Below are 26,463 nucleotides of genomic sequence, written 5' to 3'. Positions count from 1 at the left end.
AAAAATGCTAATGAATCTTGAATATGAATTTGATATATGATTATGTTTCTCATTGTTAAGTCAAGGTAAAATGATTAGAACATATGTATGTTGTGGCAATCATGATGGAAAGATATTAAGCTTGAGTAATCATGACTTATGGTTCTAATTTTTTTTATACTTTTATGTTCATCATGTATGCACTATGGTATGACATTTAAGTGAAGATCATGTGAGGTAAAAATAGTGAGGTTAGTATTTAGCAGCCAATTTCAAATTTTTTTCGTAGGGCAATTGAAGACTGCCTATACGGCTGCAATTTGAGGTAAACCAAATCTCCAATAGTAAAAACTCTTTGTGATCTTCTTTTATCTGCTTGCTGCTTCATTCTGTTGCTAGCTAATTCCAATTGATTTTTAACCAATTGCCTCATGTGTTCTCTGCTATGCATGATTTCACTGACTGACTGTAGAGTAGTATCTGTAGGCCAAACCATGATAGGTGGTTTGTACCCATATAAAGCCTGAAATGAGCCAGTTTTAAAGCAATATGGTAAGTGGTGTTGTACCACCACTCTGCCTGGGGTAACCATTTAGCCCACTGTCTAGATTGATATAAACAAATACCCCTTAAATACTGCTCCAAGCATTGATTTACCCTCTCTGTCTGTCCATCCGTTTCATGATGATAAGCAGTGCTGAAAAGGGTCTTAGTACCCAATTGCTTCATCAATTCCTTCCAAAACAAACTAGTAAAGGTTTTGTCTCTATCAGAGATAGCCATTTGAGGTTAACCATGTAATTTATAGACATTGTCTAAGTAGAGTTTAGCTACCTCTACTGCAGAATAAGGATGTGATAGGGGCAGAAAATGACTGTATTTTGTAAACTTATCCACAATAACCAAAATACAATTTTTTTTAAAGGAAGTAGGTAACCCTTCAATGAAATCCATAGTTATAATCTGCCAAGCTTGATTAGGAACAGGCAGGGGCTGTAGGAAACCAGGTTTTGCTACATGTTCAACCTTAGTTTGCTGGCAAACTTCACAACATCTCACATAAGTAGAAACCATAGATTTTAGGTTTGGCCAATAAAAGTTTGACCTGATTCTGTAATATGTAGCCTGTGTCCCAGAATGTCCCCCTTGAGCAGAATCATGTAGTGTTTGAATAATCTTCACCCTAAGGCTTCCAGTAGCCCCAATATAAACTCTCCCATCATATCTAAGAACAGCCTTGGAATATTTCCATTTACTGTCTGTAGAAGGATTAATAGTCAGAATAGAAATCCAATTCTGAGCTAAAGAATCACCTTGATAGCTTTCTTCAATTTCTTGAACCCAAGTAGGCACCAAAACTGTCACCCCTATAGCCAAATACTGAGCTTGATCCTCCCATCTCTAGATAAAGCATCAGCAACCACATTTGACTTTCTTTCCTATACTGAATAATATAGTCTAATCCCAATAGTTTTGCAGCCCTTTATTTTGAATAGTAGTAAGCTAAGGTAGTGTATTTATAATCTTTTGTAGTGTATGAATTTCATAATTAAGATGGTTGTTGAAGATTTAATTATTTAGGTGATGTAAGGCACCTGATGCCACTTGATGTAAGGCACTTGTACCTTAACAAATTGATTGTGGATCTAGGAATGAAGCAAACAACCTGCACAAGTGAATGGCTCAAAAAGAGAGGGTTAAGGGTGATAGATGTATGGTGAATAGGTGGGTTGTTTAAAATGAGAGATGGCAGCAGAAGATGGTTGATATGGCTATGGTTATGGTTATGGTTTAAGAAGAATGATGAATGTCATTTAATTACACGCATAATTATGTTACTTTTTTCAATTTCGTTTCTCAATCATTTTCATTTTATCTATTTCTAGATCACACTAACTAATACATATGGCTTAGGTTACGAACTCTTACCTTAAAGGTTTGAGTTTATGCTTCAAGAGTTGTAAGGAAATAAATAAGGAATGATACAATTACATCAAAGCCATTAACAAAGAAATGTGGACAAATGAATACGATGGTGGACATATGACAACCAACTTGGCTGAGGCTATCAATTCAACCTTAAAGGGGGCATGTCATTTACCAGTAACTACTTTGGTTAAAACGATTTAATTTTGTTTTGGGTAAGCTTTTTGCCAAGCTCAGAGGATAAGCTCTTACTTGGATGCAAAACGACCATGTTTATACCCAAGATTAGTAGCAGATCTACAGAAAAAAGTTGCAGCATCAAATGGAATGTTGGTAAAAGAAAAAGTTACAGAAATGTCATGACTTCTTCAAGAGATTAAATTTAACTCTTTCAGAGTTAATCTACAAGAAAGTTGTGTGACTGTGGGTTTTTCAAGCTCTGAAGAATACATGATCCCATGTCATAGCAGCTTGCTCACATTCCCATTTGGACTATAAAAGTTATGTTGATCCCTTATGCCAACTTTCACAAGTATTCAAGGTATATGAATTTGACTTTCCCTCATAGGCAATGAAAAAGACCAAAATGAGATTCAGTCTCTTATTAAGGGAGTCAGATTGTCCAAAATCCACTTGAATTCATTGTGATATGGATAATCGAGAGACATCAAAAGAAAACAAATGATGTGTGGCATTCCAGAAACCAAGGCCATAATAGGAAAAATGTCCATCTTTTTTATCATCACTGTCACACCCTAATTTAGGGGCTAAAAAATTAAGAATTATAAAGTATTGATTTTAATTGGTATTTTGGGAGAAATTGAGGATTAAATTCTAAAATTTCAAAGTTCGCAGACCATTTTAAGAAGTACAGGAAATTCAGTGGCTAAACTCATAGTTTAACCATTTTTCTTATATGTTGAAAATATAAACTCATTTCTCATATGTTTTTGCAGAAAATGTTCCCATTTCCTCTTCCCCTTAACCCTCCTTTGAACTCCGATCTACTCACCGTTCGACCACCATTTGACGAACCAAAACCACCATCGTGTTCGTTGTCGACCGATGAACAAAACCCTCAAGCCTCTTGTCGTAAATCGACGTCATTCATCGCTAATTTCAATCGGAAGCATCGTCGATTTTAACTAAATTTTCGTTGGTTTTTCGTCGATTCACGTCAATCCGACCATCCGTTTTTGACACCTCCCGCACCATCGTGTTCCTTGCATTGTTCCAAGTCTACCGGTGTCCTCCGTGTCTCCGTCGTCGCTGACACGTGGAGGGGTGAGAAAGTCAAAGTTTTTGATGTTTCGGAATCGAGCTCTCCGCCGTTCAAAATTGTAAACCAAGCTTGGTAAGTGTCTCAAAATACCTTAAATTAATTTTTAGAAATTGTTCTGGAAATTTTTTGACACCCCACGACGCCGCACGTACTGCGCGTGGGGAAGGCCTGGCGCGTGTGTAGGCAGAAAAAAATAGTTTGACCGGTCCTACCCGACCCGACTGACTGACCCGACTCATTGACCGACCGTTGACCACCGTTGGCGTTGACCAGCCCTTGAACGGTCGTTGACTTTTTTCGAGTATACATATTCTAATGTTTTTTGACGTTATGAGTTCATTTTTGGGGTCTGTTTTGCCAAATTCGAACCCGATAAGATGTTTTTCATTGATTTATCACCCAATTCGATCCGTTGTTTTATGTAATTTCTGTTGATATGCATCTGAGAAATTATTGGAATATGATTTCAAGATCGAGGGCGTTCAAATGGAATTTAAATGGTCGATCAGTATGGAACGAAAAATGAGGTAATACGTTACTACCTTTTCATGCTTTGTGGAACATATTGGTATTGGTAAATGCATGAATGAACATGTTTGGTCTCATTTGGGTATTTAATTAATTTATACACTACATATGAATACGGTAAAAATTTGGTAACTGAATACGGTTCGGATAATTAATATAAGAAATTGATGGTAAGAAATTGATGGATTGTTAAGATTAAATTATGAGTTCTGTGATTAGTGATAAAGGAATTAGCATGGATATGTAACATATAATTTATTTCATCAAATGTTAAATGTTAAAAGTACTTAGATGGGAAAATTATGAGAATACTTCGGTAGGGTAAAATTACGAAAATACCCTTATATTGTAAGATGACAAGAATTGTCCCTGTAAGTTGGTTAATAACTCTAAAAAGGCATATTGACCCGATAAAATTACTGATGTGCATAAGAAATGCTAGTTTTGCTTAGAAAATTTGGATAACTGGTTTTTAATCCTAAGAGGGTTTGTGCAAGGTGCTAAAAGTCTGTTAAGGGAATCATTTCAAGATCAGAGAATGTTCGGGAAAGGAATTAACCATAGGATCTTTAAATTATATTATTTTCGTTAAGAGTTAATACCAAAGTTATCTGGTTAAGAAATTATGAAAATGCCCTTGAGAGGTAAAAATAGTCTGAGTTGACCCTGAATGAGAAAGTACTTTGAGGATTCATACTTAACTCGATAAATTACGGATTTAATTGTTAAGATCCTGTCTTTGTACAGAAAATTCCTGATAACCTCTTGGTAACTTCTGAGAAGACAATTGACCTGAAAATCTCCGAGTTAAGAATAAATTATCGAGTGTTCTCTTTTGTCAGAATTATTCGAAAGGTCTGGAAAAGATGATACATTTGAATTAAATAATAAGATCATATGGAAGGAAATGATTGAAATACACCAAATCTGTAAAATGACCAAAATACCCCTGTAATGGAAATGACCCAAGAATATCACCAAGCTCATTAATGATTGGATATCCTTGAGCTCTGTATTGAATGGAATAAAATTGAACACCAAAATGACCAAAATACCCTTATGGCCTATACTAAGTAAATGTCTTGGATTAATTAAGGAATCCAAATAAGCATAGGTGTTGGACTACCTTTAAAAGTTATGGAACACAGCTTAAGTGAGTTGATCAACCTTAATGATATATCAATACCTGAACGACATAGATATTACTTGAATGCGTATTCGTCTTCTCAAGTTTGCCTCGATGATAATTTTGGAAGTATTCAGCTCAACTCAACTCTATATCGTATTCAGTACTAAGAATTGGATATTTGTTCGACAAATCAACCATAAAGACTGAATTGAGCTGAACGAAAGTACAATATGTATCCAAAATTCAAAAAACATCCGAATTACTCTGGAAAATTCTGAAGTAACCGGAATAGACTTGACTATTAAATGAAATAAGTAACCTTAATGGCTGAGGATTAAATAAGTGATTTGGATGAGTTTGGAAACGTTAATGAACATACATGATTTAATGTTCTTATGGGTCATGAACTACAAATCAAGCACGTCAGCATTTCATGATATTGTGGAAGCGTGAAAATGAAATGAAGACATTGGAAGACTTATTCAGCGATGATTCCGAAGATGATATATGGACAAGAATTTATGGTATTAAAGTGTAAATACCCTCTAAAGACAATGAATTGACCAATCGACAGGCATTAGTTCTGGGAGTTATTCATCTGGAGTTGTTCAATAATCCAATCAATCGACATAGATTGTAAAGGTTCTGAATCTTCGTTCTCCCTTATCAGCTCAAACCACTCTGGGCATATCTGAAAACATAAGTAACTCAGATGTAAAGGATTCTGAATAACTGATGATTTCATCAGTTAATGAACTCTTCCAACAATGATTCTAACTTCTTATATTCTATCGGTAAACTGAAGATCCGTATTTCTCTGCCCGATAAGATTATATAGTATCTCTAATAATATCTGTAAACACTAGTGTTTTCCCTAATTACATAAATGTTTTATCTGATTTCCAATTTGAATTATGTTATGATTTCTGATCTGGATTTATGAATTATGTTTTGATTTCTGATATCTCCGTTTATTGACGAAAAATGTTTTATTTGGGGGTATTGTTGGAGGAAGAATATATACAGGCCCCTCGACTTTGTGCTCAGGGCTTTACTATTGTGCAGGGGTTGTATGGTTCTGGGGAACCTACATATTATGTTGTTTTTGATTGAAGGGATTACTATGATTTTTGATAAATAAAAATAGTTTTTAAAAAGATTTGTATATTTTCACTAGTTTTGAGGGAACACACTAGATAACATATTCTGATCCCTGAACTCAGTCATCCGAAATATTTCTCTGAACTGAAAGCTCACTGTCTGTTACTACCTGAAATATCAGTAGGATTTCCGCTCAACATAAATATCTGTAGATGTCTGAACTGATAAGGAAATATATGTTTATCTGTACCTGTACGTTCTTCAGCATCATCTGGTAGTTTTGTATTACTGAGCTTTCCAAAGCTCACTCTATTACTCACCTTTTCAGGTTAAAAGAATCGTATCAGTGCATCTATCGACATCAATAAAGAAGTTCTTCCGGTTTTGCTTGCAGAGTATGGTACATGTGATTAGGGGCATGTAATTGTATTTTGTTTTATATACGAGTCTGAAAATCTATTTTATTTCTGAATACTGATAAATTTTATTTTGTATTCATAAATTATTTTATGAGTTAAATGTTTTAATAAAAGTTTTAAATTTTCTGAGATTTTTACAGTGGGTCGCTCCGGTGGCCCTAATGTGACACTCCAGATCGGATCGGGTTACCGGCATCGGTCTGAGGGGGTTACAATCACTTAACCATTGACTACTACTAATGTAATTATATTTTCTAATATTTCAATATCTGTGATTTTATTTTCTTGTACTTTATTTTTTCTCTCTTCTATTTTATGTACTTTAATTTAATATTTTATCATATAAATATTATTAATGATTTTATAAATATTTTTTAACACTCATGATTATAAGTCTACGATTTAAAAGTTTACAGATTGTTTTTTGATTTCAGATTTAATATTTTTGTTTTTCTAATTTAACCCTAACCCTAAACCACTTAACATAAAAAAACCTAAATCGCTCATCCAAACCCTAACCCTAAAACTTGATGGTTTTTATTTGAAAGACTCTACATGTGAAATGCGCCTGCCACGCGTTTTCCATGTCAACATTTCTCCTGGAAAACACGCGCCAGGAGACGCGCCTTCTATCCACCTAAACGAGATGCGTTCAAGAAACATGCCTCCCTCATTTCTTGTCAAAATAGGTGCTAATTTGGTACACATTCGACAAAGGATGTTACTATGGTGGTTTTTAATTTTTTAGTTATTTTTTGATAAAATTGTTGCTTGAAACAGCTTGTTACGTGAAAATTAATAAAATAAAATATTTAAAATATTTAAAAAATATTAAAACAATAATTAACCGTTTATATTATAAATATAATTTAATTTTAATTCATACTATAATTAATATATTTTCATGAATATATATATATATATATATATATATATATTTACAATTACAATACTCTAAATATTTTCATTGCTCAAAATATATTAAGTAAATAAGTTGACATGGTGGTTAGGTAGTATACTATTTTTCCACTACAAAAGGGGAATAGTTCCTTCTACATCATCCTTGTTAAATTCAAGGTATAATTATCTTTGAAGATTTTGAGTTGTTAATTTACAAAAACAAAATCATCCTGAATTAAAAAAATTAATTAATCTTCTATGATACTAAATTTTAACAAATTTCAATTAAAATTTCATAATCTCTATGATATAATGTCAAAATTAGTCCCTAATATTATAAAAATGATTATTTTGACATATGTTTTTAAAGTTTTTTTACCCCCAAAGTTTTATCTTCGGGTAAAAAAATCCTAATGTCTGATCAAATAATTATTTTGATCTTTATTCCTTTAGAGCATTTTAATCCTTAACTTTTTATTTTAGGGCGAATGATCCCTATTTTAGAATATTAATTGTTTATTAACTAACAATTTTCATCTATAGAGGAACATTTTTGCCTTATAACAAAATGTTGGCTATTCTAATTAAGAAATTAAACTTCTTTTTAGCAAAATCATCTTATTTTTTTTAAAATGACTATTTTTTTTATAAAATTAGAAAAATTTAAATTAACTACCCAAATACTTACCTAATACTGCTAATCCAGATTTTGGAACATTACACAAACAAATTTAGGCCCGTTTAATGTGACTTTTTAAAAGCATTTTAGTTAAAAACTTCGTTTTGACCGCAAAATCAATGTCAAACAAGTAAAAAATTAGAAAAAAAATTGCAATGGAAACGATGGTTTCAAACCAACTACAAAAGTTAGGATTTATAGTTTTTTTATTTTCAATTTTGCGTTTGACAGCAACTTATAATTTTAAGCTTATTAAAGCCTGAGCTCTACTTAATTATGTATTTATATTTTATTTTAAAATTTAATATAACGTCAGTAAAAAATAATTTATTATTTAATAATTTATTTCAATTACATAAAAATAAATAAAATTTATAGTTTATATATTAAAATATTAATAGTGAGTTATTATAAAATATATTTTTATTATAATTATATTTTTTATATTTTATTATAGTTTAAATTGATATATTTTATATCCACATGTTAAAAAGTATTGATAATATATTTGTTATTTGTATTTAAATTATTATTTCATAATAATTTTATACCCACATGTTAAAAATATTGATAATATATTTTTTCTCAATAAAATACTTCATTATAAAAATATTACTAATGATTTTTCTTAAAATATTTTTATTATAGTTTAAGTTGATAAATTTTGTATATAATAGTATTAATAAGTATAAATATAGTTTAATTTTTATATTTTTAGTTTATAACATAATGTCTATAATAAACATTTTATCTTTTCAAACTCATTTTTTAATATTAATCTCAAATAATTAAATTTTAAATTATACTTTTAAATAACACTTTTAAAAATTCTTTTCTACCGTACTTTTAAAAACCACTTTTTAAAAGTTTTATCAAACTAACCCTTAATCATTTTGTGATCACATCTAAAACTCCACTGACCTAACCTTAAACCATTGGAATGCAAAATTTAATAATCCAGACTGTCAAATTGATTCTGCTTAGGTTCTTGGATTTTTGGTGGTTCATTGAGAATAGAAAACGAATGAGAAAGGTAACCCTCGAGAAGGGAAGGCTCAAGGATTTGAGACATTTTTTTGTTTCTTCATATTTTTATCTAATTATTTAAAATTGATGAATCCATAAATATAAAAGGTTAAAACTATTATTATCCCAATTAAAAGGGGTAAATTATTTGAATAATGGGCAATTTGGGCAATAAAATTGATTATATAAGTTGTAAAAATTTATTTTATGAATTATGCTCTTTGCTATAATATTGGGTGAAGTCACAAAGATAAAATGACGAATTTTTCATACAGACAATGCAGAGGAATATGATTATGGGTAGAAGTTATCATGTAGTGCCGATGACTTTCATAAATTACTATAATAGAAACCTTAATTCAAAAAAAATACTTTTTTACTGCACTTTATATAGAGATGACAAGGGGTAGACATATATGGAGTAAAAACTCAATCTAATCCAACCCAGAAAATATATACTCTTAACTTGAATTTGAAACGAAAAATATATATCTTTTTACCTAATCTATCTTGATCAAAAAATATATATATTTTCCACCCGAACTCGACTAAGCTGATTTTTTAAGTCTAAATCAGTCTAATCTGACCAATTTGACATAAAATAAAGATCTAATTAAAAAACCATTGAGAGGAAGTATTACTGCAATTGTCCATAAATTTATATAAAAAATACTCTATTACCCTCGATTCGGGTTAGGTTGAAGGTTTTTCACCCTCCAACAGAACCTGACCCATACTGACCTAATGATATATTAAACCTAACTCAAATCCGACTCGAGTATAACTTTTTTTAAGAAACCCGATCCTATTAAGTTGGATATAATTGAAACCCTTAAATTTTAAGTTAAATTATCATACCTAATCTATATAAGCTATTTTTCTCACTCCATTATTCAAGTAAAATTTTCCAATTAAAAGAAAGTTCCGTTGTCATTGTTAGTGACTACAAACAATTAAAATCAATAATTTAATTGACACCAAAATAAAATGTTAGTAAATTAATTGATAAAATATTTTATTTGGTGGTTAGAATAAAATTAACCCCATAATTTGATGACTAAATTAACCCCATAATTTTATTTTGTGGTCAAAATAAAATTAACGCATTTAAACTTTGACTTCTATTTGTCGTTTGATTGAGAATTCTTAAAAAAAAACAAATATAAAAGCAAAAACTTAAGAGAAGAAGAGCAACAAATCTACCGTTTTCGACAATTTCTCTCATCTTCTTCTTGCCCTTGGTCTTTAAGCGGCCATGTGATTTGAAGATAATTATTGGTGATTATCTCATCCTAATTTATTTTCATTTTATAATTTCCTTCTTTCTTCTAAACCCTCTATATGATGTATGGACTCTAAATTTCCTTTCATATTTTTTCTTAATTTCTTTGATTCTATTGCAAATTATTGATTTTGTATACTTGTTTTTGTTTTAATTGAAAGATACGCCATTTTTATGCAGAACGACTTTTGACTTTCTGAGTTTGGTTTCCAAGTATAGTTGAGAAAAACATTAGGTTATTCGGTTGAGTATGTAGTTTGATTTCATCGTTGAGAATTACTATTTTCTTCGTTTCCGCCTTTTCATTTGACATGTTCTTCAGTATCAGATAGGTTATTCGGTGGTTTGATTTGATTGTTAAAAGCTAGCGGGCATGAGTTTCGTTTTCTTTATTTTCTGATTTTAGCTTCATCCATGGTTAGAAAATTGAGAATTACTTTAGTTTTTCGTTTAATTTTTAAGCTAATAACAGTGCAATGATGTTTACATTATTGTTTTCTTTTCTTTTCTTTTTTTTAAGAAATTTATGTTATTGTTAATTTGGTTGTTTTTGTGCAATTAAGCTAATGGAAACCAAATGATATTTATACTGTTTTCTTAGGTTGTAATATTTGAGTTGAAATGGGGGTTTCTGATAATATGATGCATAAAGAGATAGCAAAGTTGGCAAGTGGTGGTCATTCTGAGGCAAGGTTGGGAAGGGTGCCAACTGAAAATGGTCACATTGCCCCTGCCCCCATGTTTAAGAAGCGTAATGTTTCGGCTGTTCGGGATTTTCCACCGGGGTGTGGAAGGTTGGCTGCAAAAATAACCAAACCAAGTGAGCAAGCAGAAGAGAAGACGGTTTCCGAGTCAGAAAAGCCAGAATTATTGACTGATTATGCAGATAAGGTCCAGTGTGAAAAGCCAGCAGTGTTGCCCGATAATGCCGGAAAGGTTCAATGTGAAACAAAGTCTTCAGGAGGCTCTGAAGTTGCGGCGTGTTTGATAAATGAAGTTTCTGGTTCACATAAGTATTTACCTGAGGAGAATACTGTCATTTCTGAAGAGGAGATTCCACAAAGGGGTGCAAACTTGCATCTTGGTGAGAGCAGTTTAGAGAAGAATTTAGCAATAAATTATCGTCCTCGACAAGGAGTCACTGTTGTGAGAGACTTCCCTCCATTTTGTGGAAGAAATGCTCCACCTCTTAGCGAAGAGGAGCGTGTGAAATGGCTTACCACTTTGAAGAACAAGGGTTTTAATATAGAGAAGTTTGTAAATGAAGAAAAATCCCTGGTAAAGACCTTATCTGCTGATGTGAGACAAGTAATGGAGGATGTTCAGGATATACTTGCTGTAGATAGTAAAGTAGAAGGTAATGCTCCTAGGCTATCTGTAGAAGGTATTCATTCTAGACGTGAGGAACCATCTTCTGAAAAAATGGAAAAGCAAGGTTCATATGAAGCTTATTCCTGCAACAATATGGAGGAGGATGCCGGAAATATGAGTAAAAACAGCATCAAGCCTTCTTGTGAAGCTATTCCAAATGAATTTGATCGGAACTCTGTAGAAGGTATTCATTCTAAACCTGAAGAGCCAGCTACTGAAAAAATGGAAAAGCAAGGTGCATATAAAGTTTATTCCTGCAACGATGTGGAGGATGATGCCGGAAATATGATTAAAAAAAGCAGCAAACCTTCTTGTGAAGCTTTTCCAAATGAATTTGATAGGAACTCTGTCAAAGTAACTGAGACGGGGGATGTATATGCTACAGGTTCGGAGGAAAAACCTATTGGTGATATTGTTGTCTATGAAAGGGGTAATAGTTTTGAGAAAAAGCTTCCTGATTCATCATCTTTTGAGGATCAACTGCTAGAGGAGGGTCAAATTGTCGTCTATGAAGAGGGAAACAGTTTTGAGAAAAAGCTTCCTGATTCGTCTGCTTTTAAGGATCAATTGCTGGAGGGGAATCACGAGAGTCAAGAAATTTTATCAAATGGTCCTTGTCGACAATGGAAAGTCACCTGCAAACCTGACCTGGCTGGTGGTTCATTAAAAAGAAAAAAAGAGAGCAATTCTATATTGCCACCACCACAAGCAAATACCAAGAAGAGTTCTTCCAAAAAAAGGGCTCGTAAAAGTTGTGGTCAGGTCGTTGTTAGGAACAAGGAAGACTTGTTGCAGCAGGATGAGCAATACTCAAATGATAATTTTGCTCAGAGATCATGCAGTTATGATGTGAGTCTTCCTCCTTGCCCAACTAGTACAGATGATGCAATGACTACTCGGAACAAAGTGAGAGAGACTTTGCGTTTATTCCAAGCCATCTCTCGGAAACTCTTACAGGAAGAAGAATCAAAGATGAAGGAACAAGGAAAAGCTGGTAAGAGGATAGATATCCTAGCTGCAAAAATTCTGAAAGAAAAAGGGAAATATGTTAACACAGGCAGACAGATCATAGGACCTGTTCCGGGAGTTGAAGTTGGTGATGAGTTTCAGTATTTTGTTGAGCTCAATATTGTTGGCCTTCACCGCCAGAGTCAGGGTGGTATAGATTATGTAAAGCGAGGTGAAAAGATTATTGCTACCAGTATCATAGCTGGGGGGGGCTATGAGAATGATTTGAATAATTCAGATGTCTTGAGTTACATGGGCCAGGGAGGAAATGTGATGCAGAAAGGTAAACAACCAGAGGATCAAAAGCTTGAAAGAGGAAACCTTGCTTTGGCAAATAGCAAAGTTGTTAAGAATCCGGTAAGGGTGATTCGTGGTGAATCAAGGTCGTCGTCTACTTTGTTGGAAAGTAGAGGTAAGACATATGTTTATGATGGACTTTATTTGGTGGAGGAGTTTAAGCAAGAACCAGGACCACATGGTAAGCTGGTCTTCAAATATAAGCTGGTCAGAATCCCGGGTCAACCGGAGCTTGCTTGGAAAGTTGTAAAGAAATATAAGGTGCGGGAGGGGCTCGTTGTAAGTGATATTTCACAACGGAAGGAGAAAACTCCAATTTGTGCTATAAACACCATAGATGGTGAAACCCCCCCATCATTTGTGTATGAACCTCACATGATCTACCCTGACTGGTGCCGCCCTATTCCTTCCAAAGGTTGTGGTTGTATTAATAGGTGCTCAGAATCAGGGAATTGTTCCTGTGTGATGAAGAATGGAGGAGAGATTCCATATAACCATAATGGGGCCATTGTTGAAGCAAAACCACTTGTTTATGAATGTGGTCCTAATTGCAGTTGTCCTCCTCCTTGCCATAATAGAGTTAGCCAACATGGCATAAAATTTCAGCTTGAAATCTTTAAAACTGAATCAAGAGGCTGGGGTGTTAGATCCCTAAATTCTATCCCTTCCGGAAGTTTTATCTGCGAGTATGCTGGAGAGCTCCTTGAAGATAGGGAAGCGGAAGAAAGAAAAGGGAGTGACGAGTATCTGTTTGATATCGGAAATAACAGTGACAGTTCTCTCTGGGATGGTCTTTCAACCATAATGCCTGATGCACATTCAAGTTTTTGCCAAGTTGTACAAGACAGTGGTTTCACCATCGATGCAGCACGGTGTGGCAATATTGGGAGATTCATAAACCATAGTTGTTCACCTAATCTGTATGCACAAAATGTCCTTTATGACCATGAAGATATGAGAATCCCACACATAATGTTCTTCGCTGCTGAGAATATCCCTCCCTTGCAAGAGTTGACATATCACTACAATTATATGATAGATCATGTTCGAGACGAGAATGGTAACATAAAGCAGAAAATATGCTATTGTGGTTCTTCTGAGTGTACTGGTAGGCTGTATTAAAGCCTGCCAGGAAAAAATTGCTTGGATTCCTGAAGAAGCCCTGCACTTTTGCACCGTATGCGTTTTTTTCCCTTGCATCATTTTAATTTATTGCACGCTTCACTTTTCGGATCATGTGGATTCTGGCTGATACAATTTAAATGCATGTTTTACTGCATGTGGATGCTTTGCTAGAACACCTTTTCTCATGATTACCAGCTGCTAATGTTTCTGCTGCATGTTTTTGTAGGCATTGTAGTATTCGGATGCTATACTCTAAAGCTTTATGTTGCTGTTTAAATTTTGTTGTTGAGAACACCAAATTAATCATCCATGACATCCCTCATTGCTTGGGATCAATTTTGATGAAATGATTTATGATTTTATTTTCCTGAGCCGTTCGTAGAATAATCAAGTGTTTGGCCATAATGCTTCTAGGAAGCATGTAACGAAGCATTAGTTAATTGGCAGTCTTGATCACCTAATCCTGTATTTGGTGTCATGTATTTTGTGTCTTAAATGTGTTTAAGCTATTATAATTTATATAAATTTTGGTATGCTAATGTTTCGCATTATATATACTTCAAAAATTTGTGATATTATGTAATCATTCTAGACTATTAAAAAAATGTGATGCTGTGTTTAAGTTGTTTTTTTTCTAATATCGTGTAGTTGTATTAATATTGTCAGGTTTATTGCAGGCAGACAATTTTGGATTTTTTTTATTTATTTTGCAAATATATGAATTTTCCTCTTGTAATGTTGCCCTTTTGGGTAATATTTCCAATGGAGAGATGGAAAGGTGCAGATTATCTGCTGCACATTGCTAGGCTATTATAACTATTTGTGAAGTTAACAGCTTACAAAACTTCAATGCTACTTCTTAATATTCCATTTCTATTTTAACGAAACTTTAACGACATTTCTTAATTTTAATGCTATTTCTTATTATCTGTTTTAAAGATTACGTGTAATAATTTATGGGGTAAAGTGTATAAATGGTCACTCGATTAGTGTTGATTGTATAGTTGTTCTGTTGAGTCATCGACTATTAAAAGTTATAAAATGATTTTTCAGTTATAGAGTGTTGTTTCGTCGAGTCTCTCAACTATTAAAACTTATAAAATGATCACACAACTATTAATATGTTTCAAACTCATTATTTTTTATTAAAAAATTATCAATCATCTGAGTTGAATGTTAATACCTTGATTAAGAAATGATAAAATCTTATCCTATAGCCGTTTGAATTTTATAGTCATTTGAGATTTTGAAATTAAATTTAGAGAAAATAACTTCAGTGACCAAAAATGTCTTATAATATACGATTTTAATCAAATTTTTTTGGATTTGCCAAAATGACCAACAAAATCGCAATGCGATCGCTAATTCGCAACGCGATCTCAGGTATCGCAAATCAGTTTCCAGATTCGCAACGCGAACTTCGACTATCACATTGCGATTTACATATTCGAATTGCGATAGTCCAAGTTAACGTTGCGATTTTCTAAGTTCGCGTTGCGATTTTTCAAGTTCGTTGCGATAGTCTCCAAGTGCATTATGATAGTCTCCAAGTTCGTTGCGATAGTCTCCAAATTCGTTGCGATAGTCTCCAAGTTCGTTGCGATAGTCTCCAAGTTCGTTGTGATAGTCTCCAAGTTCGTTGCGATAGTCTCCAAATTCGTTGCGATAGTCTCCAAGTTCGTTGCGATAGTCTCCAAATTCGTTGCGATAGTCTCCAAATTCATTGCGATAGTCTCCAAGTTCGTTGCGATAGTCTCCAAATTCGTTGCGATAGTCTCCAAGTTCGTTGCGATAGTCTCCAAGTTCGTTGCGATAGTCTCCAAGTGCGTTGCGATAGTCTCCAAATTCGTTGCGATAGTCTCCAAATTCGTTGCGATAGTCCAAAATCGCAACGACTGGTGGTATTGCATTTGTTTCTTAAGAATTTTCTCTAAAAATATAGTATTCGCGCGGACGTGTCGAAGACACGTATTACCACGACCACGAGACGAGACGGACGGCGGCGGCACGCGAGAGTCCCCCTTGTTCTCTATCACTCAACAAGGAAGTGGGAAAGCCAAGCCTTAAATACCATTTCCAATAGTGTTTCCAATACTATGTGGGATTGAAAATTCACTAGCACTTTAAACTATGAAGAAACGAAAGAAATTTTTGGTTTACATTTACAATAAGCCTCTTGTAATCCAAGAACATGCTTTACCAACTTAACAAAACAATTCATCACGATATTGTCTACTCTGTTCGGTATTTCGAGCAAGTAGTAAATGTTGATTATAATTGAACTTAAAGTGTATCCGGAAACACTATTGGGAACAAGTGTTGGTAATGCTCAATCCACATAGTATTGGAAACACTATTGAGAATGGTATTTAAGGCTTGGCTTTCCCACTTCCTTGTTGAGTGATAGAGAACAAGGGGGACTCTCGCGTGCCGCTGCCGTCGTCCGTCTCGTCTCGTCTCGGGTCGTGTGATCGTGGTCGTGGTCCTGGTAATACGTGTCTTCGACACGTCCGCGCGAATACTATCTTTTTAGAGAAAATTCTTAAGAAATAAATGCAATAACGAACTTGGAGACTATCGCAACGAACTTGGAGACTATCGCAACGAACTTGGAGACTATCGCAACGAATTTGGAGACTATCGCAACGAATTTGGAGACTATCCCAACGAACTTGGAGACTATCGCAACGAACTTGGACTATCGCAACGCGAATATGTAAATCGCAATGCGATAGTCGAAGTTCGCGTTGCGAATCTGGAAACTGATTTGCGATACCTGAGATCATATTGCGAATTAGCGATCGCATTGCGATTTTGTTGGTCATTTTGGCAAATCCAAAAAAAGTTGGTTAAAATCGTATATTATAAGGCATTTTTGGTCACTGAGGTTATTTTCTCTTAAATTTATCTACTGAAAAGGTGACTTGTCGATAATATTTAACGAAAGTGTTTATGTATTGGCGATGTTGGAACTCAGTTTTGTTTTCTTCCATTTTGGTCACTATTTATGATTTGTTTCCTTGGATTTTCATTTAATGTAATTTGATCCTGATTATGTTTTTAATTTGTCTAATGCTGTAATTTGGGCATTAACTATAAAACCTTTTATTCTAGTCATGTATTAAATTTAAAGATTAAATTCCCTAGATTTTAGAATTAACCGCTAAGCCAATTCTCACACTTGTTATCAAGATAATACATATGTTATATAATTTGTTCAAGTTTATGCAGAAAAATAAAAATAAAATGATTTAATTGCATTTGAACCCAAGATCAATTAGTATCCAAGCAATGCCTTAACCAATAGACTAAATCTAATATTTAGGAATCAATTGAAATATTTTTATATATTACGTATTATAGTTAATGATACAAATAAAAATAGACAAGTGATGACTTAAATCTAGACCAATTGAGAATATGATAACACTTAAATTGCTAAAAAAATCTAACATATTATTTACAAGTAATTTAAGAGTTTAACATTTTTAAATTAAATTTATATATTTTATATTAATTTATTAATGATTATATATATTGTTGAGTCAATCAAGAGGATGAAAAAACCAAGAGGAGGTGAATTGACGAATAAAAATTTTGGTGGAAGCTTGAAAAAAAAAACTAAACAAATTTTTTTAGAGTGGTTCGACTTTCTAAATCTAAATCTAAATCCACTATCTTAGCTATCCACACTAAGGATTTCCACAAATTTACTAATTTATATTAACCTTTGAGGACAAGATGTAACCTTATAACTCCCTCAAGAATTATACCCCAAATTCTTGAGACACTTTTTCAAAGAGAAAATTACAAATTTGTAAACTTAGAAAAACATCACAAGGAAATTGTCTGCACAATTCAAAAACAAAGAAGAACACTTAACAAATAAACAAATGAGTACAAAAGTATTATTTGAAAGCAGAAGGAATATTAAAGAATGTTAACTTGATTTTTACTCAATTTGATTGCTTTGGCTTTCTCTATGATCTCTTGCCTTCACATATTACTTGGAATCTTGTTTTTATACCCCTTCATTTAATTCTAGTTGTTTGAGTTATTGTGGGAGTTAATAGAGCTCTTGGGATGAAATTTCCCGCAATAAATGTTGCCCAGACGCCTTGAGTACCGGTACTCGGGCTTGGGATATTGACTGCATTAAATACAAAATTCTAGTCCTTGGTAAGAGGGTAGTATCAGTACTCCAATATGAGTATCGATACTGATATGAATACTTGAACAATATCGGTATAAAATTGGCTACTAGAATTTGCATTTGCCAAAATTACAAAGGTTGTATTGATACTACTATCATTACCACATGAATAGTATCGGTACTGTTATTGCAGTATCGGTACTGTAGAGGTAAAAATTGATTTTTGACTAGATTCAAATCTGATACTCTTTATAAAAATTTTTGAAAATTAATTCTAGTATACGACTTGAATTTTTTAAAAAATAATAAAGAGTAAAAATAGGGTTTTTGACCTTAAAAATAATTTTCATATTCGAACGATTAAATCGAATATAAACTTAAAAACTGGATAAAAAATAATCTTAATTTTTTAAAAATATTTATTTTTGGTTATATCAAAATACCAAAGCATGGTTCAACAACTCCCTTTTTGATATAACAAAACCTTTGAAAAATTTTAAGGTTTTAAAGATTTTATTGAAAATAAAATACTCCCCCTTACTATAATATTTCTTCCCCTTTTTGTTAAAACAAAAGGCTTAAACAAGATATAAATACAAGCTGTTAAGATCAAATTTTCCAAAAGAGGTTAGTCAACATAAATAATATTCTTAAGCAATAAACATGGTCATAATTAAAGAGATAAGGAAGTCTCAAATACCAAAAATCGTAAAATCATAATAAGCATCGAAATATCCATAAAAATATAAATAATCATCCAAAAACACAAAATATCTAAATCCGAAGACAACCAATATCAAATATCAAAATATCAAAGTATGAAAACATAATATCCAAAAGCATAAAATAATCCAAATAGGCAAAATAAAAAGCACAAGTCTAATCTAAAGGCAATCAAAAACACACTAGCAATCAATCATTCGAGGGTGAAGAAAGTGGAGCAACATCCAATGAAGAGGTATGAAAAGGTGAGAAGTCACGAGAAAAAGCCTGAACTCTACTCGACATTGTTTCAACTCGCTCTAATAAAGTATCGAACCGAGGATGATACTCATGTCTCGAATCCATATAAATTGACTGAAGGTTGAGCTGTTGGGAGGAAAACGCCAAGATATGAGACCCTATTATCAATTATCTAGAAGCAATCTTTGAAACCTGAGTCCCCAAGACAGTGAAGTGAGACTCTGTGGTAGCATACCACATGTGCATCGTCTCCAAGAAAGCCTGGAAGTAAAGAGGAGTTGCACTCGTATCCTTACCATCGACTCGAGGGAGATTGACAGGAACTCGATTCACCGGATCATCTAAATCGTGTATTGTATAATCATCCTAAGGAAGATGTGCACCAAAGGTAGAGCCACTTGCTTGCTTCCCTTTTCTTGTCCACGTTTTCTTTAGCTTTTTCCATCAGGATTTACTAAGAGATTTAGTATCGATGTAGGAGGATAAGGGAATAGCGAGATCTAGATCGACATTGATACCGACTTTTTTAAAGATACGGATAAGAATAAAACCATAAACTAATGTATCAAATTTTTTATATTGAAAGTTATTGATGACGTCGACAAGCTCACCAAAGACTATTTGGGGAAAATTGATTTGTTTATTATTTTGAAGGCAATGGATCCACAAAATATCTACGGTAAGAAGGGTAGAGAACTTAACTCCGGATGGTCGAAGCCATCAAAAGATAATAAGATGCAAGAAACGCTCATGAATATCTAAAGTGTTGACACTATGGCTGACCACATAAGGGGATTCAACATGATCTTTCTCATTATCTATACCCTTAACCTCTAAACCTAAGTCTCGGGCTTCGGAAGAGGCATTGATGTGAATGTATTTGCTCATGAGATATGAGAAAATACAAACAGTGCAACTCTTGGCTGAATCAAGGACACAAACAACGTTGGAATAGAATATACGAATAAGCTACTGAAAGACAACGAGTTTGATCTTAAAGGTGTTGTCTAATTTATATGATTTAATAATTAGAAGATATTTGATGTTGAGCTCATTCATGGAGAAAAGGGATGGAATGCGCTCACCCGAATAGGTAAAGCCCCAAAGAATTGAGTGTAGTAATGCCAAAGGTTTTGGCGACCAGGTTCATTAAAGTATGAGTTTTGGATAGTGAGTTCATTTGGATTTTGAACGGGGTTAGAAATAGATTATAGAGGAAGACATGTTCAGGGAGGTTGAGCTCGGGAAGAACGAGATCATTTTGATATTTTTGGAATAAAAATCAGGATAAAGGGAACCTGCAAAATAAAACCATATATATTTATGTTAATATCAACCCTAAAACTTAATATGAGTCAATAATTCTGGGTATTGAAAAAATAAATAAAACTAATGGGCTTTAATGTGTGTGTGTGTGGGTGTGTGTGTGTGTGTGTGTGTGTAACAGAAGAAGGATCTCAAGAAGCAAACGAAACAAACAATAATTATCGAAAAGATCCATATAGAATTTCTTATGCTGCTATAGTGGCCAGCGGTTCAAAGTACAGTAAAAACCCTCCCGTCAAGATGCCTCAAGAATAAATAGTATTTTAAGATGGAGATATCATAATGGACAACTCTGGAGAATTTTCAAGGATAAGCTTTTCTAAAAGAATCCATGACCTGATAGATCAAAACATGAAACAAGTTGTTATTACGAAACTATTGGGAAAGAAGATTGGGTATAAGGCGTTGATTAACAGAATATATGCGTTATGGAATCTGATAGGAAATTTCAACTTGATCGGTCTTGAGAATGATTACTTTTTAGTGAAATTTGAAAATCTTGAAGATTATACGAGAGTTCTTACTGAGGGTCCATGGATGATCTATGGAAGCTACCTAACCGTTCAACCATGGTCAAGAAATTTTTCCACATCCGAAAAGCATCCTTTACAAGTCATTGCATGGTTGCGCCTCCCTGGACTACCCTACAGGTATTATAATACAATGTTGATTAGAACAATTGCTAACACCATTGGAAGAGTCATCAAAATAGATTATAATACCAAAGCTGGAGAAAGAGGAAAATTTGCCAGAGTTGCAGTGGTTATTGATCTTAATAAACCGCTTATTCTATGCGTGGGGATCGATGATTTTATTCAGCAGATTGAATATGAAGGATTGCAACAGATATGTTTTAACTGTGGCACTTATGGTCATGCTAAAGAAAACTGCCAAATCAATCAGCAGAAAAGTCAGATGGAAACTACTAATACTGACCAGGACAGAGAAGCTTTCTCAACAAAAGATAACAACAAAGAAAATGTTTTTGGCCCTTGGATGGTTGTTCAACCAAGAGGCAGAAACATCAAATCTCAAAGAAATCAGAGTAAAAACAAAGAAGTGGAAATAACAGTAAATCAGGGATCCAGATTTATAGCTATTCAAAAAGAAATGTTAGAGGAAGAACCCAGAGACATTACTAAAGAGTACCAACATATGAACAGGGAAGGGGAGATACATAAAGCTGGCACCATTTCAAAAAGAAAACTATGAAGCAGACAGGAAATAGCTCGAAGGATAGAAGAATGATGGATAACATAGCCAATGCATCACAGGGAGAAGAAAGTACAGAACAGATTCTAAAGAGAGATAACTCCACTAATGTTGGGAAAGACCAGAATAATTTAACTGAGGTCCCTATTATAGAAGTTGAAATGAAAATAGGTCAAGACCCTACCAGGAAACAGGACAATGGAGGAATACAAATTACTGCTAAGGAGAATGCTCACATCAAGGAATACAGATCAAGTTTGGGAACTGGAAACCACACAGCTATTTCGATTCAAGAAAAGGACTACAGAAGCAACCAATCCTCTAGATGGAATTTCAATAAGAAGCCTAGTCCTATTTCACGTATAAAAAACAAAGGTCTGAAAATTAGAAAATCTAAAGACCCTATCACTCCCAATGCTCCACTTCTATCCGATTGGATCCAAGAAAATAACATGAACTCAGAGAATTTAGCCCCGCTTGATAATAAAAGTCCTAACACTAATCTGACCCAACTTGTGGAACAGCCTAGTCAAAGCCAAATTCAAGAAGTAAAACAGAAGAGTAAGGAACATATAGATAGTATTACCTCTCTCGCTTAAAGATGATGAAGATTATGTTTTAGAATACCCAAGGTGTCGTTAAGCCCTCCTTTAGAAGACATTTTAGTGATTGTGTCAATAACTATAAGCCTAAGATCATTACTCTGATGGAAACCCATATTAGTGGAAGAAGAGCAGATAGAATCATCAATAGTACGGGTTACAACAATTCTTTCAAAGTTGAAGCGCAAGGGCACAGTGGTGGCATTTGGGTTTTATGGGATAACTCGGTGGAGGTCAAGATTTTAAATGTTTCTAACCAATATATCCATGCTCATTTCAGATGCAGAAATAGTAATTATTGGGAATACTTGACAGCTGTGTATGCTAGCCCTAACCAAAGTATTAGAATAGAGCTTTGGGAATTACTATCGAAGCTTAAACCGGACAATAATGCTCCTTAGATCCTAGGAGGGGACTTTAACTGTATTCTGAAACCTGAAGAAAGACTTGGTGGTAGCAACCGTTATAGAGCTGTGAGCAAGCTCTTTTAAGATTTCATTTTCAACAATGAACTGATAGATGTTAATTACCAAGGAGATGAATTTACTTGGCATAGAGGAAACCTTTGGCAAAGACTTGATCGTTGCTTGATGAATATGAAATAGCTCGAAGTTTTCCCATATACGAGGGTGTATCATCTTGACTGTATTGGCTCTGATCCCTGTCCTATTATGCTACAAGCTGATCAACATCACAAAGACAATAGAATTAAACCTTTCAGATTTCTAGCAGCCTGGATGGAGCACCCAGATTTTGTTAATTTTTTGAAAAAAGAATGGGCTAAGCATAATGATTTTTTGGATAGCCTTAACCATATCAAACAAAGCATAGGTATTTGGAACAAAGAAATGTTTGGAAGCATTAATCAAAAGAATATGAGAATTATTTCTAGATTAAAGGGAATTGATTAGGCTCTTCATAAGTATAACTCTAACAGACTGTCTAATATTGAATCCAAACTGAAGACTGATCTGGACATTATTTTGAGACACGAGGAACTTCTCTGGGCTCAGAGGGCGAGATGCAAGTGGATTACTCATGGGGATAAAAATACCAAATACTTCCACTCTTGTGCAATAGCTAAAGGAAGAAGAAAACGTATTATGGCCCTAAAAATTGATTCGGATATGTGGTGTGATGATCAGGAAATTCTTAAAGATCATGTCAATGAGTTCTATAAGAAGTTGTTCACAAGAGACCCTTTGATCAATCAAAGTTTGAATAATCAAAAGCCTTTCCCGGAACTAAGTCAAGATCATTGGAATTGGCTTAATAAATATTTTGACAATATTGAGATCAAAGAGGCTTTATTAAACATGAGTCCTCTCAAAGCCCCCGGTCTTGACGGTTTCCATGCCACATTCTACCAAAACAACTAGGACATTATTGGGGAGAAGGTTTGCTACCTAGTAAAGTAGTGTCTTAATGGAGGTCAGATCAATGAAGATTTAAACAGAACAAGTCTAGTTTTAATTCATAAGGTGGAAAATCCCGAAAGAATTACTCAGTTCAGACCCATTAGTCTTTGTTAGGTCATTTACAAGATTATTACCAAAGTTATTGCCAACCGTCTTAAACCTATTCTGCCTATTGTTATCTCTAACAGCCAAACGAGCTTCGTTCCGGGTAGGGTGATTACAGATAATATTATTCTTGCTCAAGAAGTCATTCATTCAATGAAGAAGAAGAAAGGAAGAAAAGGGTGGATTGTCATAAAAATAGATCTTGAGAAAGCATATGACAGACTGGATTGGAACTTCATAAAAAACACTATAGAGAAGATGAATCTTCCTAATAAGATCATGCTTGCTATTATGAATTGCACAAGCTCGATGACTATTCAGATTAACTGGAATGGAGAGCTTACCGAACCCTTCAAGCCTTCTAGAGGGATTAGACATGGAGATCCCTTGTCTTCATACCTCTTTGTGATCTGTATGGAGAGATTAGCACAAGAAATTAAATTAGTTGTAGATCAAAGAAGCTGGAAACCTATTAAATTGTCTAAAAATGGTCCTAACATTTCTCACATTTTCTTTGCAGATGATCTTATTCTTTTTGCGGAAGCTGACATATCCCAAATTGAAGTTATTCAGAATACTCTCAACAGATTCTGTTACAGCTCAGGACATAAAGTTAACCTGCAAAAATCCAACATATATTACTCCAATAATGTTGATACACAAACTAGAAATTCTATTACCAACATGCTCAACATCAAGGAGGTGGATAATCTTGAAAGATACCTGGGAGTTCCTATGTTACATAACAGGATCAATAAACACACCTACATCAGTATCATTCAAAGAGTTAAGGACAAACTCACAGGATGGAAAGCCAAAACACTATCCCTGGCAGGAAGAATAATGCTCGCCAAATCGGTTCTCCCCTTAATATTGATTACACTATGCAATCAATATTAATCCCCAAAGGAGTGTGTAATGAACTGGAAAGACTTACCAGAAATTTCATTTGGGGAAATTCAAATGAGCATAAAGGTGTACATCTTGTGAACTGGGAGACACTCTGCATACCTATCAAAGGAGGAGGACAAGGACTTAAGAGTCTAAGAAGTCAAAATGAGGCTTTTATTTTTAAACTAGCGTACAAACTCATTAACAGAACTGATCTTCTGTGGGTGCAGGTGATGAGAAGTAAATACAACATGAAGGAAATCATACTGGAATAGCTTAAAAAAGGGGTGGTTCACAACTATGGAATCACATCTGCTCCATATGGCCGAAGTTTAAATAGAACTTATGCTGGAATATTGGAAATGGAAAACAAGTGGAATTTTGGCATGACAAATGGTTAGACAGTAAAGAACCTTTATCCAGACTATGCAATCAACAAAGGGAAGTGCAGAATGACAGATCAAAAGTTAAGGAGTGGATTAACCAGAACGGTACATGGGATTGGAACAGACTTACAAAGCTATTCCCGGATCAAATCATCAATATGTTTAAAGCTACTCCACCCCCAGTGGATGAGTCCATCACTGATTCTCCGGCTGGATCCTCTCAGAAAAAAGGGTTTTCTCGGTGAAATCTGCATATAATTGGATTGCGAATATTAGCAACGTTATGGAAGAAAAACTATGGATCAGCATTGCTAAACACAATAACATTCACAGGGTGAAGATATTCCTATGGCTTATTGGAAGGAATAAAATTCTGACTAATTCGGAAAGGAAGCGCAGACCTATGATAATGGATGAGAGATGCCCTATGTGTGGTTACGAAATTGAAGACATCAATCACACTCTGAGATTTTTCCCTAAAGCTTTGACTATTTGGACAGAAGTTATTGATAACAAGAATATGGATCAGTACCTGAGAAAGAATATAGAGGAATGGATTATCGAGAATCTTGAAATCACCCAGTCTCCAACTTCTAGAACGGAGAATTGGCCTACCTTCTTCAGCTCCATTATCTGGTATATCTGGAAAAGAAGAATCAGTATATGTTTGATTCTGAAATGATTGAAAGAGAATCAATCATACAACAAGCAGATAGACTTACCTAGCAGATTAACAACGCCAAGACCCTGAACTCTAGAAATAATCGAACTAGAAGGAATACTCATTACAAATGGAAAAACCAGGAAATGGATACTGCAAAATCAATACTGATGGAACCAGAAATCAAAACAATGGGGATGCGATGTGTGGAGAAGTCGCTAGGGATTACAATGTGACTGGCTATGGGGAGTGGGCAAAAAATTGGAAGATGTACATTACTGGAAGCGGAATTGTGGGGAATACAGGAAGGATTAAAAATGGCGTGGATGAAAGGTGAAAGAAAAATTATCGTTGAATCAGATAGTAAGGAAGCAGTGAACCTGATAAAGAACAAATCTTTAGAACACAGACAGTTAACAATCCTTCAACATATTGAGATTCTACTCAAAAGAAACTGGGTTGTGGAGTTAGAGAACGTACCAAGGGAGGCCAACGCGCCGCTGATTTCATCGCCAATCATATGAAGAGCCAACATGAGGAAAATAAATTTCTTAGTAATTGCCCTAAGGAAGCCGAGGAGATTATTCTAGCAGATAAAATGGGCACCTAAGAGACCCATTATCCTGTATTCAACCAAAAAAAGTATACTATATATACAAATAAATATAATATAATACAAATATAAAAATAGCGA

At 34.1% G+C, this 26,463-nt stretch overlaps 3 protein-coding genes across 3 annotated transcripts; all 3 read left to right on the top strand.

Annotated features, from left to right (window-relative positions):
- The first annotated feature begins 10,165 nt into the window (after window positions 1-10,165).
- LOC120173597 (histone-lysine N-methyltransferase, H3 lysine-9 specific SUVH6-like) lies at window positions 10,166-14,050 on the top strand. The gene is made up of 3 exons (XM_039180698.1): window positions 10,166-10,247; window positions 10,853-11,635; window positions 11,807-14,050. Exons 2-3 carry the CDS (start codon window positions 10,873-10,875, stop codon window positions 14,047-14,049), a joined length of 3,006 nt encoding a protein of 1,001 aa, XP_039036629.1. The 5' UTR covers window positions 10,166-10,247; window positions 10,853-10,872; the 3' UTR covers window position 14,050.
- Window positions 14,051-20,776: 6,726 nt separating this feature from the next.
- On the top strand, window positions 20,777-21,706 carry LOC120173595. Its single transcript, XM_039180696.1, has one exon. The coding sequence runs from the start codon at window positions 20,777-20,779 to the stop codon at window positions 21,704-21,706; it is 930 nt and encodes a 309-aa protein (XP_039036627.1).
- A 1,705-nt stretch (window positions 21,707-23,411) lies between these two features.
- LOC120173594 lies at window positions 23,412-25,790 on the top strand. The gene is made up of 6 exons (XM_039180695.1): window positions 23,412-23,655; window positions 23,866-24,243; window positions 24,352-24,568; window positions 24,667-24,952; window positions 25,063-25,349; window positions 25,442-25,790. The coding sequence occupies exons 1-6, from the start codon at window positions 23,412-23,414 to the stop codon at window positions 25,788-25,790; spliced, it is 1,761 nt and encodes a 586-aa protein (XP_039036626.1).
- The last annotated feature ends 673 nt before the right edge of the window (window positions 25,791-26,463 follow it).

This window comes from Hibiscus syriacus, unplaced genomic scaffold (assembly GCF_006381635.1).
Source record: "Hibiscus syriacus cultivar Baekdansim isolate YM2019G1 unplaced genomic scaffold, ASM638163v2 tig00111976_pilon, whole genome shotgun sequence".
NCBI lineage: Eukaryota > Viridiplantae > Streptophyta > Magnoliopsida > Malvales > Malvaceae > Hibiscus > Hibiscus syriacus.
This window is presented reverse-complemented; position numbering and strand designations above follow the sequence as displayed.